This window comes from Pisolithus orientalis (assembly GCF_024613125.1).
Source record: "Pisolithus orientalis strain OTSU chromosome Unknown F5J12scaffold_8, whole genome shotgun sequence".
Classification (NCBI taxonomy): Eukaryota; Fungi; Basidiomycota; class Agaricomycetes; order Boletales; family Pisolithaceae; genus Pisolithus; species Pisolithus orientalis.
Genome location: NW_026260789.1, coordinates 1,127,463 through 1,143,270, shown reverse-complemented (window position 1 = coordinate 1,143,270; position 15,808 = coordinate 1,127,463). Strand labels below are relative to the sequence as shown.

The window sequence follows — 15,808 nt, the reverse complement described above, 5'->3', positions numbered from 1 at the left end:
AGATCCCTGAACAACAGGTCGTGCTTAGAAGTAGATGGTCGCATTTTTTTGCGGCTAGATTACTCCAGACTTTCAATCAGTCCACCGACCCGCGCTTCTGAAGGTGTGGGTACCCATACCCAATCTCCGTTGTCCTCGGGCTATGTTGGCAGTTCGAGATACCGCACGTCCAATGGAGAGGTGTACAAGATGATTCTACATGCAGGATACACACCCACATCATGGCCACCTGATTGCGTGTTCAACTCACGCCTAATGTCCAACGCTGAGGGCCTCCAAATACCAAGGCCGGGGGGTCCCAAGCTCCACGGGGAAGTCATTTGGCTCCGGCTTACATCTCTTCAATACTGTCATCCTTTCCACCCTCGCCCATTGACCACACCCACCAGATACGATTAAACATCGGCGTTGAAGATGCCAGACATGTAGGCCATCTTAGTCTAATAGTGGCTAGCAAGCAGACGAATGTCATTCCAGACTATACAGTACAACACACGACCTAGATACAGCATATGTATGTGACAAGAAGCGAAGGTCAATCTAAATGGTATCTCACAACCTATCCTAACAACTTGCTCTGCCTTTCCAAAAACATTACTTTGGGCCTGTCTTCCTCATACGTCAACTCTTTGCTTATCATGACAATTTCCAGATCCATCAGTCCTTCTCGCAGAATACCTCCACCCGAGTCTGAAAGTACATGTTCGTACCACATGTGGAGGTTGTACGACCTTCTCAGTGTCTGCACCATCATGACCTCGACCGAACACCATGCGCGCGTGTGGTAAGCGTCGTCCACGAGGCTGATCAAGGCGTTGCATTGGGCGATGATCATGGGAAGAGCGGCAACGCCGGGTGCAGGATTGTCTTGGTCAACGCATGCATGATCCTATGTACAAAGATGTCACGTCAGCTGCTTACTGAAACCAGATTTGACTCACGACCCATATTCCCAGTCGCTCTTTGTCCACGGACGGATGAAGCAATAGGAAGTTCTCGATGGCATTCACCATTCGGTTGTACTGCATGTTGCTACTGTCATCCGGTGTATCCCGTGCTGTCCCGGGGCCTTTATTGATCCAGCGGTATGAGAAAAAGATGACAACGTCGGCCGTGTCCCTGGGCTGACCGTCATTCTGAATGTTCGATCTGTACAACTGCACCAAAGGGTCGCCCGTTCCTGGTAACTTGTCACTTGATCGCGGTATCTTTCCGAATCCCAGGAAGTCTGAAAAGCGCACAAACTTGAGCGCATCGAACAGACGAGCCTTCTCCGTGTCCGTAGCGAGTGCATCAGCATACACACGTCGCAGGTCTTGTAGAGCGTTCTTGTTGCTACTACTACTGAGCAGTACCGGGCGCAGTTTTTCCTGGAAGAGTACTCGGTAGCCTTTCCGAAGCTTTGCCTCATCCTGTCGACGAGCAACTTCCTTCTTCACATCACCGTCCAATTGCCAGAGGTGCCAAATGTGGACAAAGAGAGGGAATTCCAGAAACTCCAGAAATTCCAAAGACACAGCCTATTCAGCAAAGGACAGAAAGAAGTCTACTTGTGAAAATTGCAGAAAGAAAGGTCATACAAGAGACCAATGGGGTGGTGGAAAAGCTGGGCAAGCACCCAAGTGGTTCCAGAACAAGGGAAAAGGGAAAAAGAAGGAGAAAGGCTCTGGAAAAGCAGCCACTGCAGCCAGTGCATCAGCCAGCTTGAGTGCACAGGCCAGCACTGACTCTGAACCCAATGGAGTTTGGCTAGTGCACCTGCAGGATGATGATTGGCTAATGGAAATCATGGAGGAAGAAATTCAAAACCCCCAGGATATTGTTATTGACAAAGAAGATGCATATACAAACACCTTCAATCATGCTCTGCTCACAGGTGAAAGCCTAAATTCTGCAGAGGAGACCATCCTGTTCAACTCTGGTGCTTCACATCATATGTCCTCCTACTGCAGCAAATTCCTAGACTACAAGCCAATTATTCCCAAAGCTATTACTGCTGCCACCAATCACACCTTCCATGCCATTGGGAAAGGTGATCTTGCAATCTCACTCCCAAACAGCACTGTGCAAACCCACATTCAACTCAAGGATGTGCTCTATGCCCCCAAGATGGGAATTATGCTTGTTTCTGTTAGCAAACTTGACATCACTGGGTATGCAGCATTATTCTGAGATAAGTGTTGTCAAATTTTTGACACTTGGAAAAAGAAAGTAGCCAAAATTCCAATGCAAAAAGGGCTCTACTGCCTCAAACAAGCTCATTGTGCCTTTGCAGGCCTAGCTAAGGCCATGGAATCCCTCACCATGGAGGAGATACATGTCAGGCTCGGCCATATCACTCCTGAGGCCATCTGGTGCATGCTCAAGGATGGCACAATCACCAGAATTAAACTGGACGAAGTGCATTCCACCATGGGTGCATGCAATTCATGTGAATATGCCAAAATGACTTGGAAGCCCATTGGGAAGGAGTGCGACCCACCCCACCATGAACACCTTGATGACAAGATCCATACAGACCTTTGGGGACCTTCTCCAGTCCAAACCCCAGGCCACAGTCAGTACTACATGTCATTCATGGACAACCACACTCATTACACCACCCTATTTTTGCAAAAGATGAAGGCTGAAACCTTCAAGTCCTGCAAAGCTTATGAAGCATGGCTGAACATGCAATTCAACACCAAAGTCAAGTGACTTTGCTCAGATCATGGGGGAGAATACCTTAGTGCAGAATTTTCAGAATATCTGAAATCCTGAGGCACAGAACAACACATAACTGTCCATGATACCCCCAAACACAATGGAGTTGCAGAATGGCTCAACAGAACACTTGTTGAGCATGTGTGAGCAATGATTCATGCCAGTGGCTTACCCAAGAACCTCTGGGGGGAGGCCATTATGCACACAACTTGGCTCAAAAACCACTTGTCAACTCATCATCTAGGCACCAAGACTCCCTATGAAATGCTTTACAAGAGACCACCTGACCTCTCAAAAATCCCAGTCTGGGGATGTCATGTCAAGGTCCATGACACCTCTGGCTCCAGGCTAGACATGCAAGCCTGAGATGGACACTGGGTAGGTTTTGACCTTGAGAGTGATGGCCACTGCATCTACTGGCCTGACACATGAGCAATCAGAATTAAACAAAGTGTCATTTTTGAGTGCCAAGATGTGTCCATACCACATGGTGTGCCATTTGAGGGGGAGCAGGGGAATTCTGAAGCCTCAGGAAGCAACTCCAAAGCCTCAAAACAAAATTCCACAGCTTCAAAAGGAAATTCTGAGCCCTCACAGATAGTCAAGTGACCTACCGAAGCAACTTTGGAAATTCCAAGACCAATTCCAGACCCACTCAGAGAAAATTTCAAAACATCTCCTCATTGTTCCACTCACCAGTGCTTCGAATCAGACTATATGAGGCGCCTACATGCAGGGGAAGGCACTTGTGATGGGCACATCCCTCTTGACTTTGTAAAAGAACTCCAAGAGAGTGATAGCAACCCAAATGGCCCAAAATCCCAAGAGAATGCTACCTATGTATTCAATGATGAACTAGCTGCTGATGAAGATGACACCAACATGGTGTATGCTATGGTGGCAGGGATGGCTGAAGCTGAAGGGCTGGACCCATCAACAGTTCATGAGGCAACATCCTGAGCTGACTGGCCAAAGTGGCAAAATGCCATAAATGTGGAATTACAGAGCCTAGAGGAAGCACACACCTGGGACACTGTTGAGTGCCTGAAAGGTGCAAATGTCATAGGATGCAAATGGGTTTTCAAGATCAAATGCAATGCTGCTGGAGAAATCAAGAAGTACAAGGCCTGCCTAGTTGTTAAGGGCTACTCTCAGATACAGGGTGTCAACTATGACAAAACATATGCTCCCATCACAAGACTCACATCTCTCTGCACCATACTAGCAATCACTGCACACAATGACTGGGATATCAATGTATTTGATTTCCACTCAGCATTCCTCAATGGCAAACTTGGAGATGGCAAAGACATTTACATGGAACTCCCTGAGGGCTATGCTGTAGGGTGGAATTTTTCCCATCCAGTTGGGAAGTTAAATGTCACATTATATGGCTCAAAACAAGGCACACTTCAGTGGTACCAGAAGCTATGTGCTACCCTAGCAGATCTTGGACTCACCAGGGCACATGCAGACTGGGGAGTATTCTATGGTTGCATAGGATTGGAAATTCTCATCCTCACCAGCCATGTCAACAACTGCACTATAACAGGCAGTTCCCCATCATTAATTTGCTCATTTAAACAGGAGATAAGCACTCATTTCAAAATCTCTGACCTAGGGCCCATCAGTTGGCTACTTGGAATGAAGGTGATGCAGAATAGAGAAGCCTGCACCATATCCCTGTTGCAGCAGTCATACATCAAGGCCATCCTAATGAAATACAACCTCACCAACTGCAAGCCAGCTGCAATTCTGATGGACCCCAGCATAAAACTCTCCTGTGGAGAAATTCTGCAGCCAGCCAAAGAAGCTGCACACATGAAAAATGTACCCTACCATGCCACTGTTGGCTCCCTCATGCACCTTGCCATTGGAATGTGCCCTGACATTGCATTTGCTGTCTCCACAGTTGTGCAGTTCGACAACACACCCAACATGACTCACTGGGAGGCTGTGAAATGAATCTATGGGTATATCTCAGGCACAAAAGTGCTTGTTTTGACATTTGGAAACTCAGAACAAGGCCTCAAGGGCTATACCAATGCAGATGGAGCTTCACAGGAGCATTGATGGGCTGTCAGTGGATATACATATCTATTGGATGGAGGAGCTATTAGTTGGGTTTCACAGAAACAAGAACTCATCATGCTCTCAACCACAGAAGCAGAGTATGTCACAGCAACACATGCAGCAAAGAGGGCTTGTGGCTTTGACAACTCATTGGGGAAGTTTTCTGACTACTCAAACATCCTATCCCACTGTATTCTGACAGCCAATCTGCCATTGCTCTCACCAAGGATGGCAGCTACCATACTCAAACCAAGCACATTGATATACAATACCACTTCATTAGTTTTGCTGTGGAAAATCATTCCTTTCATTTAATTTATTGCCCTACTGATGACATGGTCACTGATACCCTTACCAAACCCTTACCAAGCATCAAGGCAAAACACTTTGTATCTGCACTCAGACTTCATTCTGGTTGAGGGGGAGTGTTGAGAATGCATTCTGGAGTTATGATAGCTTCTCAGAGTTTCACCCAGAGGGCTTGGAGTTTCTCCCTGACCCTCAGAATTAAATTCCAATGTCACTACACTTACTAATTACCATACTATAAATTTTCTGCACTGTTGTTTTCCACCTCAGTGACTACTTTGTACACTGAGGTGAGTATAGCTAGATTCCCACTCATTTACCTGGTACTGACACAGTGTAGAAACTCATACCTTTGTTAGGTACTAATACAGTCACTACTTTGTATGCTGAGAAACTCATACCTTTGTTACAGAGAACCCTACAGACAGGAGGAATGATTGAATCCACAAACCCTCCTGGATAGCTGTGGTAATGGCCATGTACTTGGCTTTGGTTGAAGACAAAGCCTGCATAGTCTGCTTTTTGGAGGAGTGAGCCACCATGCCCCCATAATAAAACCAATAGTATCCTGTTACTGAAATGCAATCCTCAGGGTTTGTTGCCCAGTCAGCATTGCTGAACCCATGCAAAAGAGGACTGCAGGTGCACTCTCCATAGTGAAGATGAAGGTTGACCATGCCTGCAAGGTAGCAAAGGATGTGTTTTGCTGCCTTGGTGTCAGTGAGAAAAGGATGAGTGGGGTCCATGGGAAGATGTACCAGGTGGCAGTTGATGAGATCATACTCTTGGAGAAGATGAATTATGTACTCACTCTGGTGTAGCCATAGTTCATGGGTGTGATGATCATGTTCAAACTGGATGTCAAGATACTTTGTGACAGGTCCCATGTCTGAGATGCCAAAACAGAGGTGCAGATGATGCTTGACCTCAGAGAGGAAATGCTCATTATTGCTTCCACCAAGACCATCATCAACACACCAGGCAGCCATGCAGATGACCTCTAGCTGATGAAAAAATGAACACCTTCTCCTTGACCTTCCCATGGAGGAACACTCTCTTTATATCAAGTGAATGTAACTCCCAGTCCTCCCTAGTGGCAATAGCAGCAAGAAGTCAGATGGAGCTCTGCCTCATGACAGGTGCAAACATCTGTCCAAAATCCTTGCCTGGTATCTGAGTGAACCCCTTGGCAACAAAACATGCCTTCTTGACAGGCCCCCCTTACTGTCCCCTCCTTGTACTCCAACACCCAAGGACTCCCTATCACATGGCCTCCTGGGGGAAGAGGGACAAGGCTATAGACATTCATCATCCTCAACTGTTCCATCTCTTTATCCATAGCTGCTCTCCACTGGGATGCATCACTGTGATGGACCACCTCATCATAAGTGGCAGGGGGGGATCAAGAGATCATATGTGGGATCAGCTGGATCATGGCAAGTATTGCTTCATATGGTTAGATGAGCATGTTCAGAGATGACCAGGTCAACAACCACAGAGGAAAGTGGGCTGATGGAGGTGTTGGAAGGCAAGAGAGCAGACTCAGACTCCTTGGTCAGTGGGGACAAAGGGTCATCCAGGTAAGTGTTATGACCAGAAGAGGTTGTGATGGAAGGGGTAGTTGCAATGGGAGGGACAGAACAGGCATGACATGCTGCCAAATGCTCTCACATTGCCTGAAGAGACTCTGTAAATGCCTTACCTGCCTCAGTCTGCACCCTGACCCTGCCAGAATGATGTAAAGGAGCAGTGGGAAGAGTAGAAGGCTGGCTGACAGCTGACGGTACAAGAGGTACAACAGGCTGAGACAGTGGGGGTGATGGAGATGAGGGTCATGAGTCTTCATCCAAGTCTGAGTCATCATCAGCAGCAGGTGACAGTCCACCAGTCAACACTACCTCAAAGGGCAGTTTCTGAATGTTTTCATTGAAGATAACATCCCTGGAATTAAAAAACTGTCCAGTACTGACATCATGCACCCTGTATGCCTTGACCCCTGGTGGATAATGTACAAAGCATACCAGTCTGGACCTGGGTCCTAACTTCTGCTGGAGTTCTAAAGGGATATGCATGTAAGCTCAACAGCCCCAAACTCACAAGTGGCTGAGATTGGGTCATGTATGATGCAACATTTCATAGGGTGTGATCCCATTCAGTAAGACATGTGACCCTGTGTGATTGTGCAGATAGGAGGCAGTAAGCATTGCCTCACCCCAGTAAATGAGTGGGAGCCAAGTGAGGTGTAACATGGCCAAGACACATCCCTCCAATGTATGGATAACCCATTCAGCAACCCCATTCTGCTGATGCATGTATGGCATGGACAAGTGATGAACAATACCTTGTGAGTTCAGAGACTGGATGAATGCATTACTGAGGGACTCTCCTCCATTGTCTGACTGTAGGGCCTTAACCTTTGCACTGTGCTGTCATTCCCAGCAGGTTCAGGTGACCTCCCAGGCTTCAAGGGCCTGGTCTTTGTGAGCAAGCAGGTGTATGTCTAGGACATGGGTATAGTTATTGAGTATGACCATGAAGTACAGCTTGCTGTGAAAGGTCTGGACTGGCATCAGTCCCCCAAGATCAGTGTGCACAAGTTCAAGGAAGGCAGTGGTGCAAGTCTTAGAAGGTTTGAACAGTGAGCCTGCATGCTTCCCAACCATGCAGGACTTCAAAGTGACTGTGGGGTGGAGGAGCCAACAGTGACACTGGATGTGATTGAAGAGAGCTGACTCACCACCTTGTCACCAACATGGCCAATTCTAGCATGCCACAAGTCATAGGTGACAGGAACCTGAGCAAAGGCAGTGAGGATTGAAGTAGTGGTGAGGGGTGGGGGTGCATCAAAGCAAATGAACTAAAGGTCTAGGTGTTGGAGTAGTAATCTGCACTAATCCTACAAGCACCATTGAGTACCCAAGGCCAGGTAGCTCAGTGGTTAAAGCACCTGGGTATATGCCAGGGGGTCCTGGGTTCAAATCCCAGCTTGGTCATATTTTCCTTTAGTTGTTCACTGCTTGGCAAGCAGTAGGGTAGTTGGCCCTGAGGTCACATGATCTCAAATTCAACACTAGGAAGCAAAGGTTGTTTGACTGGAGCTGCACACTGCCTGATGGTCATCTATGGTAGGAGAGCTTGCAGCACATAGGGTCCCCCTGAAAATTGCAACCCCAGCCTGATGGAGCATCCACCTGACTGAGACAAGATGTAGTGCAGCTTGTGGTGCATGCAAGCAATTGGTGAGCCAAACCTGGTACTTGTCACCACCAACAGACAGAAAAGCCAGGCACTCACCATGTCCAGTAGTGGGTAAGTGTCCATGATTGGCCATTTGAACATTGACAGAAGTGTCTGGGACATAGGTGCAGAAGAATGCATGGTCACAAACCAAAGTGCAAGATGTGCCAGAGTCCAACAGACTGGAGGCCAAGAGAGTGCTGAGGCATGCCTTTAGGGCTGGTGATGGTGGAAAGGTGGGTGCATCCCCATTGTCACTGAGTTCAGTAATGACTGCACAAGTGAGATCCCCAGGGTGTGTAGTCCAAGGAGAGACCATGGAAGGATCAAGTGCCACCACAGCCACTGGAGTCAATGTAGAAGTGGGAGAGGCAGGTGTGGACACAGGTTGTGTAGTTGCTGCTGCTGAAGTGGGTTTGTCCTTATCCTTATCTTCCTTGCCCTTCCACCAGGAAGGTCATTGACCAGCCATGCCACCCCCAGGTTGACCTTCACCAATGGGGGTATCACAGTAGGTACCTGACAGATTATTTCATGTCTTTTGGAGACCTGTTGCCAGGTTCACATTGGGCAGACCAACAGGAGGTGAAGTCACAGCATTGGTGTACTTGGATCCCACTGAAGAGAGGGAAAGTTGTTGAATCAAGCAGTGAACCTCAGCTGCAATTTTGACTGAGACACTTTCAAAGGTCACTGAGCTCATGGACAGTGCTGCAGAGATGGATGAGTGAGCCACAGAGGCAGAGGCTGATGCAGAGGAAACAGAAGTGCCCACAGAGGTGGTACTCACAATGGTGTAGGTTAGGTATAAAGCAAAGCTTGAACTCCTAGGGATCAATAGAAATGGGTCTAGTTTGACCCAAAGGGACTCTGAGCTTGAATCAGTGAAAAAGAGACAAAGGAGTGGATTTGAGTTGGGCAGAATGAATGGAATAGTGAAAGGAGTGAGTAATGGCATCTGGAGGTTATCTGGGAGTGCCTCAATGAGGGCTTGTTGCAGTCTCACAGTCTGGTTCTTCTTTTTTTTTGTGTACTGTAGACCTACACTAGTGCACAAAAGTGCTGACTAAGCTACCAAAAATGCGCCACAAAGGTAGGCTAAGTACATTTATTCTGAAAAATTTGCAGGTGGCTGTGCTCACAGCCACTGCAAGTTCACTGACTAAGTGGAAGGCATGTGTGTGAGAAAGTGAGGGTTGGGAGACTTGCAGGCTGTGCACTGTAGAAATATCTGTAAGCTACCTCAGTAGTGAACAAACTACTGATATATTAGATATACCTGTAGGCTACTACAGGATGTCAGTATAGTAGAATACTTGTAATATGAATGGACTTACCCTCAGTAGTGAACAAACTACTGAGGGAATACTAGTAGGAAATACTACAAGTATGTGCGCTATTTCAGCTTATGTAAGCAGCCAAAACATCGCACAGTGGTCAAGTACTACAGGGGCACTTTATGTTCCAACATGCACAACCCTTGCCTGTACATCTGTACTCAATTCAATGCTACTGGAAGCCACTCTATGTTGGCCATGTAATTATTCATGAAATGAATGGGTATTCTGTGAAGAGACCTGCCCAAATTTGCTAGATGAGTGGTGTTCAGGCATGGGAAGTGGTTACATGATCATGCCTCGCATGTGGTGCTTGTGCTTTGGGCTCAGCTGCATGTGTGCAAGCATGTGCTTGCAAAAAAATTGGCATGGGCTGCCCTCCCACCTGGAAAAATTTGCTTATCTGGCTGCAAATTTCCCAGTGCTAAGTCACTTAGCACACTTTACAATGAATTTTGCACCTTACAACCCATTCCCAATGCAAATTTCCCACTTTTCATTGGTTAAGAGCATAGATAAACATGTGTAGGATGTGAACAGAGTTCCTCAGCACCCTCCTGAGCCATCCTGCTTGAGCCCTGACATTGTGATGCCTGGCAGGGCCCACTCAAATGCTTGAACCTCCTCCCCACCCACCCACCTGAGGGTGGCCTTTCCTTTTAAGGAAGTTCCCATGGTATTGCCACCTGCAAATTTTTCATGCTAAGTATCACTAATGTGAATCAAAGCAAAAACACAGTAGAAAAGATAAAATAATTAAATCTCCTTAGTAGGGAGTACTTATTCCCTACATCCAAGGGGGACTTGAGAAAAGAACTGTCCCCAGTCAACAAAAAGAGGGATTCAAATGAAGGAACAGGTATCATATCAAAAACAAGTCCAGAAAATGAGGGGCATCAAGCTTCAAAACAGAAACAAGGAGACCATATCAAGAAAAAGCAAAAAGTCTGTATGACTCACTTCACCAACCCACAAGGGATGTGACCAGAATCAGGAAGCAAGCTGGCACAGGCACATGGCTGGGGAGAAGGTTCAGCCAGAGGGGGGCTACAAACTTGAACTGAGGGCAGAGGGGACAGGTGAGGTTGTTTGAAGTCAGTTCTTCAAACTTGAGTATGATTTGAAGTCAGGAGGAGGGGATGAAGTCAAAATGACTGAGCTACTGGTGCCCTAGAGCATGGGGAGAGATGGTGAGCAGGAGGTCAAGGGGTGCTCAATGAACCTCAAGCCTGGGTCAGCTACTTTGATTTGGGCACCTTGACTTTGAGCAGGGGATTGGTGCAAACATGATGAGGGGGAGAGAGTCCTGGAGAGGACCAAGGTGAAGTGGGGGAAAGTACCTGTGAACTTGAACTATCATGACCATGAGCCAGGGCCCAGAAGCCAAGCCACTCCCTGAGAGTTCACCTGAGAGCCTCTTGAGGGATCTCCTGACCTGTAGGTAGTACAACCTGGCCATGAATAATCCTACACCTGCCTGACACCAGATACAAAGTGCACACACTGCACTGAGCTTGAACATGACCTTCTTGACCACAGAAGAAGCAGAAACTGAACCTCTTGAGGGCAGAAGGTTGCTTCAAGGCTCCCTGATGAACAGGGGAGTCATTCAAGCAAGGGTTGAGTCAAGGGGGACTTGTTGAAGTAGAACTAGGCTGTGGGGAGGGCTTACTCATGTTATGCCATGCTTACATTGTTTCCTTTTATAGACTTTGTACTGTACTGCCTGCACCTGTTGCTGCCTCAGAGCAATGTTCCCTTCACCTGCAAGCTGCTGTCTATGCAGTTGGGCTTGCATTCCATAAGTTTCCTTTCATGTCCTGCCCCTGTTCACCCCACAATGTACTATAGCTGGATTATGTCTGTTTACCTTTCCTTCCATGATCCACTGGTGGCCCTGATCCACATGGTCACATGACATGTGTACCCCCAGTATATGTTTACCCTTGTATGTCATATGTGCAGGTGTTGGAGCACAGTATGCTGTCCAGTCTACACTGAGTTGATTGCATAATATGTTAGGTACTTAGTTTACACTTCATCTTACCTTACACCTCAGACTTTGTCATTTCAAGTCTGAGTTCTGTGTCTTGGCTAACTTGAGTAGCCTTCTGCTCTCACCCTACCCACAAAAGTGGGTTCCCCTTCTTTGTCATAGGTTCACCCCTGGGCTCCTCCACTATGGAGACTCAGTTATACATGTAGTCCTGCTGTGCAGTGACTTGCTGTGACTCAATGATGTCATAATGGGGACTTGGGTGTACAGTTAAACATTTTTGAATGTTTGTTACACAGTACTTCATAGACATATATAAACTGTTGTGCCCGAGTGGAGTGACTTTGTCAAATGGATTAGGCATGATGTGCACAAGGGGGAGACTACAGGCCAAACTTATCATAACCCCTATGGCTCAGTTATTGCAAAGGTCTGACAGAGGTTTGCTCCTTCTGGTGAGTTCTTCTGAGATCACACAGTGGAGGGAACAAGGATGAAAGCAAAGGGATGAAGCTGAGTTGCAAGCTATCAAAAAACTGAGGATACAGGTCAAAGTACAAGGAACTATATACTCCTAAGTACAAGCACCATACCAGTCATGATGAGATGTGTCATGACACATATCCACAGCAATCAATGAAACAATCAGTCAAATAGATAAGTCAAAGGGAGTCATATGGTGTCATATGATGGGGAGAGTCAAGGAAACAAAGGCTATACTGGCTGCACAATCAATGCACAGTGAGGAGCCTGACACTGGAGCAAGAAGTAAACATATAAGCAACATACATGAGTCAGAAAGGAGTCATAAGGAAGAAATGTAACATGTTGTCCATCAGAGAGGGTGGTGGAACACTGGATCTTCCAAGGCAGTGTGATTGATAGGTATTGGAAATACCTTGACAGCAGGAGATCTGAGGGTTCCCTGTAGCATGTGAACCCCTAGGATGGTGATGATTATGAGAGATGTGACAAGGCATGTGATGCACGTGACCATGAGAAGTCGAAAAAGGAAAGACCCCTGATGCAGGTGTAACATCACCCCCCCCTAAGGTCCTCAGACCCATGAGGATGAGGCAGGTGCATTAGTGGGGTGAGAGGAAAGGGGTCTGCAAGTAGTGTAGACATGGGAATGTGTGTGGTTGGCAATGGGCAATGATGGCAATGGAGTTGGCAGTTCCTCAAGGGCTGGAGTGAAATGGGAGCCATGTCTGTTGCAGCATGACCAATGTCCCAGGTAATGACACTGGAAGCATGCATGCTGATGGAGAACATGCTTGGCAGGGATGGGGGACTGGCCTCCAAGGTAGAACCAAAGCTGATTGAGAGGGATGGGGACAAAGGGAGTCACAGGGAGAGGGTTGGTGGTGTGGATGGCATTATGATAGTGCTTGTGTGAACCAGCCAAAGCAGCATCCTGAAGCAAGACCTCCCAAGTGGAGTTATGAGTCCCAGTACCCAAATGAGCACCAACCTCTTTATAAAGTGCTGCTCTGTTGACATATGCTAACTCAAGTTCCCTCCAGGCATTGACTTTTTCTTTCTCAGAAGCCATGGGTTCCCGAAGTGGGGTATCTGGAACTGATGATTCCTCTTGTTGTGGACATATGCAATCAAGAAGTCAAGAAGCAGGTGGCACAAGGAACTCTCCAATTTGTTGATGGAGAAGGTGATGGTAAGTGCCACCAGTGATGGCTTCTAAAACTTCCAAAGAACCCCATTCCAGCATATTGACCATTATGACTTTGGACAGGGGTGTGGTGCCATTAAGCTTTTGGGTGCAGATCTTGGAGACAGCATGGTTGATTATGTCTGTCACTCTGTAGATTTCAGACAGCAGCCCAAAATACTTAACCTGTTCTGGTGTGCACCCATCAATGTTGTCCCCATTGTGGAAGATGTCAAGCACCCTAACAATGTCCAGGTAGTCACTTGCTGAGACTGGTAGTCAAGGCTCATCATCCCAGGCAAGGGTGGCTGAGGTGAGGAGGTTGAGGGCAGCATGATGGGCACTGTCAGAGTAGGTGGAGAAGGCAGAGCATATGTGGGGAGATTTGGGAGCATTGGGGTGACTGCTTGTGGCTGGCTGACTATTGGGGTCATTGTCAACTCTTGCCTTACCCTTTCCTTTTCCCTGCTGGTTACTGTCCCCTCTAATGGGGACTCTGGCCTTGGGGGTGGGGACCCTCTTAACTGAGAAGGACACATATGGATGTGGTTGGAGAGGGCGGGTGAGAGGCAGGGATGTTGCACAAGACTGTGAGATGGGAGATGAGGGGTACAAGTCAGAAATGCCAGTGGTGGTTGTTGGAGGTGAAGCCAGGGCATAGACAGTGATGGGGGGGATGAAAAGGTCATCCCTGTTGGCTGCAGGGTCATAAATGGATTCTGCAAGGGGGAGGTTGGCATAGCCATTTTCAGTATTGACAGAGCAGGGAGAATTCATTAATTACAAAGGTGATGGGCAAGTTTGTACTGGTCAAGGGCTTCTGAAGCATGGTCCTTTATATGTTCTTTGGGTTCCCAGGTGTTCGACAAATGGGGAAACCCTTTCCACTTGACCAGATATTTTCATTTTCCTCTGTGCCTGTCAACCTTATGATTGATTATTGATTTGACCTCCCACTCAATTTCATCATCTACAAGCTCTGGTAGCAGTGCTGCAGGAACCATGCCATAAGTATCATTTTCAGTGAAGGGAAAGATCTGAGAGGCATGAAACACAGGGTGAACCTTCCAAGTCAATGGGAGTTCAAATTGGAATGTGACTGGGGACACTAACTGAGTCACTTTGAAAGGCCCAAGATGTTGGGGCACAATCTTATTGCACTGGTTTTTGATACAAAGGGATCCAGTATCCAGGAGAACCTGATCCCCAACCTTGGGTGGCACATAAGACCCTTTTGAGCATGAATGCATCAGGTCCTGTGCTTTCTTGTGCACTAGAATGGCAACATCATGACTTGAGGCCAACCTTTCAAGTCTTTCATCTACTGAGGGGACCATGGTAAGTCATTTTTCTGGATAGGGGGAAGGGTCATATCCCAAGAGGAGCAAAAAGGGGGTCATTTGATGGATGGAGTGGGCTCAGGAATTGTGAGCAAACTCAGTGGATGGTAGTTTTGCAGCCCATGAGTTTGGTGCTTTGACACAGTACAACCAAAGGTATCCTTCCACTTCTTGATTGACATATTCACTTTCTCCATTGGTCTGGGGATGGTACCCTGTAGAAAGTTTCAAAGTTACCCCTATAGCCTTGTACAGTTCCTTCATAAAGGAAGATGCAAACTGCAGTCCACAATCTGAGATAACCAATTCAGGTACACCAAAATGGGAATAGATGACTTGATGGAATAGCCAGGTGATCTTGACAGAATCTATTGTTTTATGACACAGAACAAACAGCATGGCCTGTGTTAGCCCCTGATCAACAACCATGAGAATAGAGTCATATTTTTGTTCTCCTGAGATCAGGAGATCTGTGATGAGGTCCATGGATATTTGTTGGAATGGGAATGTGGTCTTGGGCATATTGTGAGGAACAATGGGCAGTGTTAGCAGATGAGTCACCACTTTGGTGGTCTGACATGTGGGGCATCCTGCGATGTAAGCCTTTATGTCCTTTCCCATACCTTCCCACCATACTTCCTTTCATATCTTGGTGAACCTTGCTTTTTGACCAGGATGTCCTGCTGACTCATGGTTGTGATATGAGCACATGCAATGTTGGCAATTTTCTGGGGGAATATAGAGATGTGTAGTTCCAAACTGTTTTGTCCCATCCTCTGTGATAGTTACATTATCTTTGGGTTCCAGCCTTGTAGAGTCCTTTGGCATATTGTTCTTGATGTGCTCATACAGTTCTGCAGACACAGTGTAAACTCCCTGCACTCCTTTGTCAAATTTCCTCAAAGGGCAAGCATCAGGCAGCCTGTTCTTCTTTGGTTTTTCCTCATTCAGGCAAGAATATGGCTTTGAGTTGTTTTTTGAATGCTGAACCCATGTGGGAAGATGTCCTATTCATGTTAGATGGTTGATTTTATATTGTTTTAGTATTTTTATAAGTGAAAAAGTGGGGGAAATGAGGCGAATTTGGGAGTCCACCCCCTCTGAAAGCCAAAGGTCTGGGGGAAGGACTGTGGCCACAGGAGCA

At 46.9% G+C, this 15,808-nt stretch overlaps 1 protein-coding gene and 1 non-coding gene across 2 annotated transcripts; one reads left to right on the top strand and one right to left on the bottom strand.

Moving 5' to 3' along the window:
* Nucleotides 1–301: 301 nt before the first annotated feature.
* F5J12DRAFT_551025 (uncharacterized protein) lies at nt 302–1,508 on the bottom strand (the record flags this gene model as incomplete). The annotated part of the gene is made up of 2 exons (XM_051740027.1): nt 302–889; nt 942–1,508. Coding segments are annotated over 2 exons (897 nt in total), but the record flags the coding sequence as incomplete, so codon positions are not given.
* Nucleotides 1,509–8,005: 6,497 nt separating this feature from the next.
* F5J12DRAFT_t84 lies at nt 8,006–8,078 on the top strand. Its single transcript has one exon. It is a non-coding gene; the product is annotated as a tRNA-OTHER (tRNA).
* Nucleotides 8,079–15,808: the final 7,730 nt, after the last annotated feature.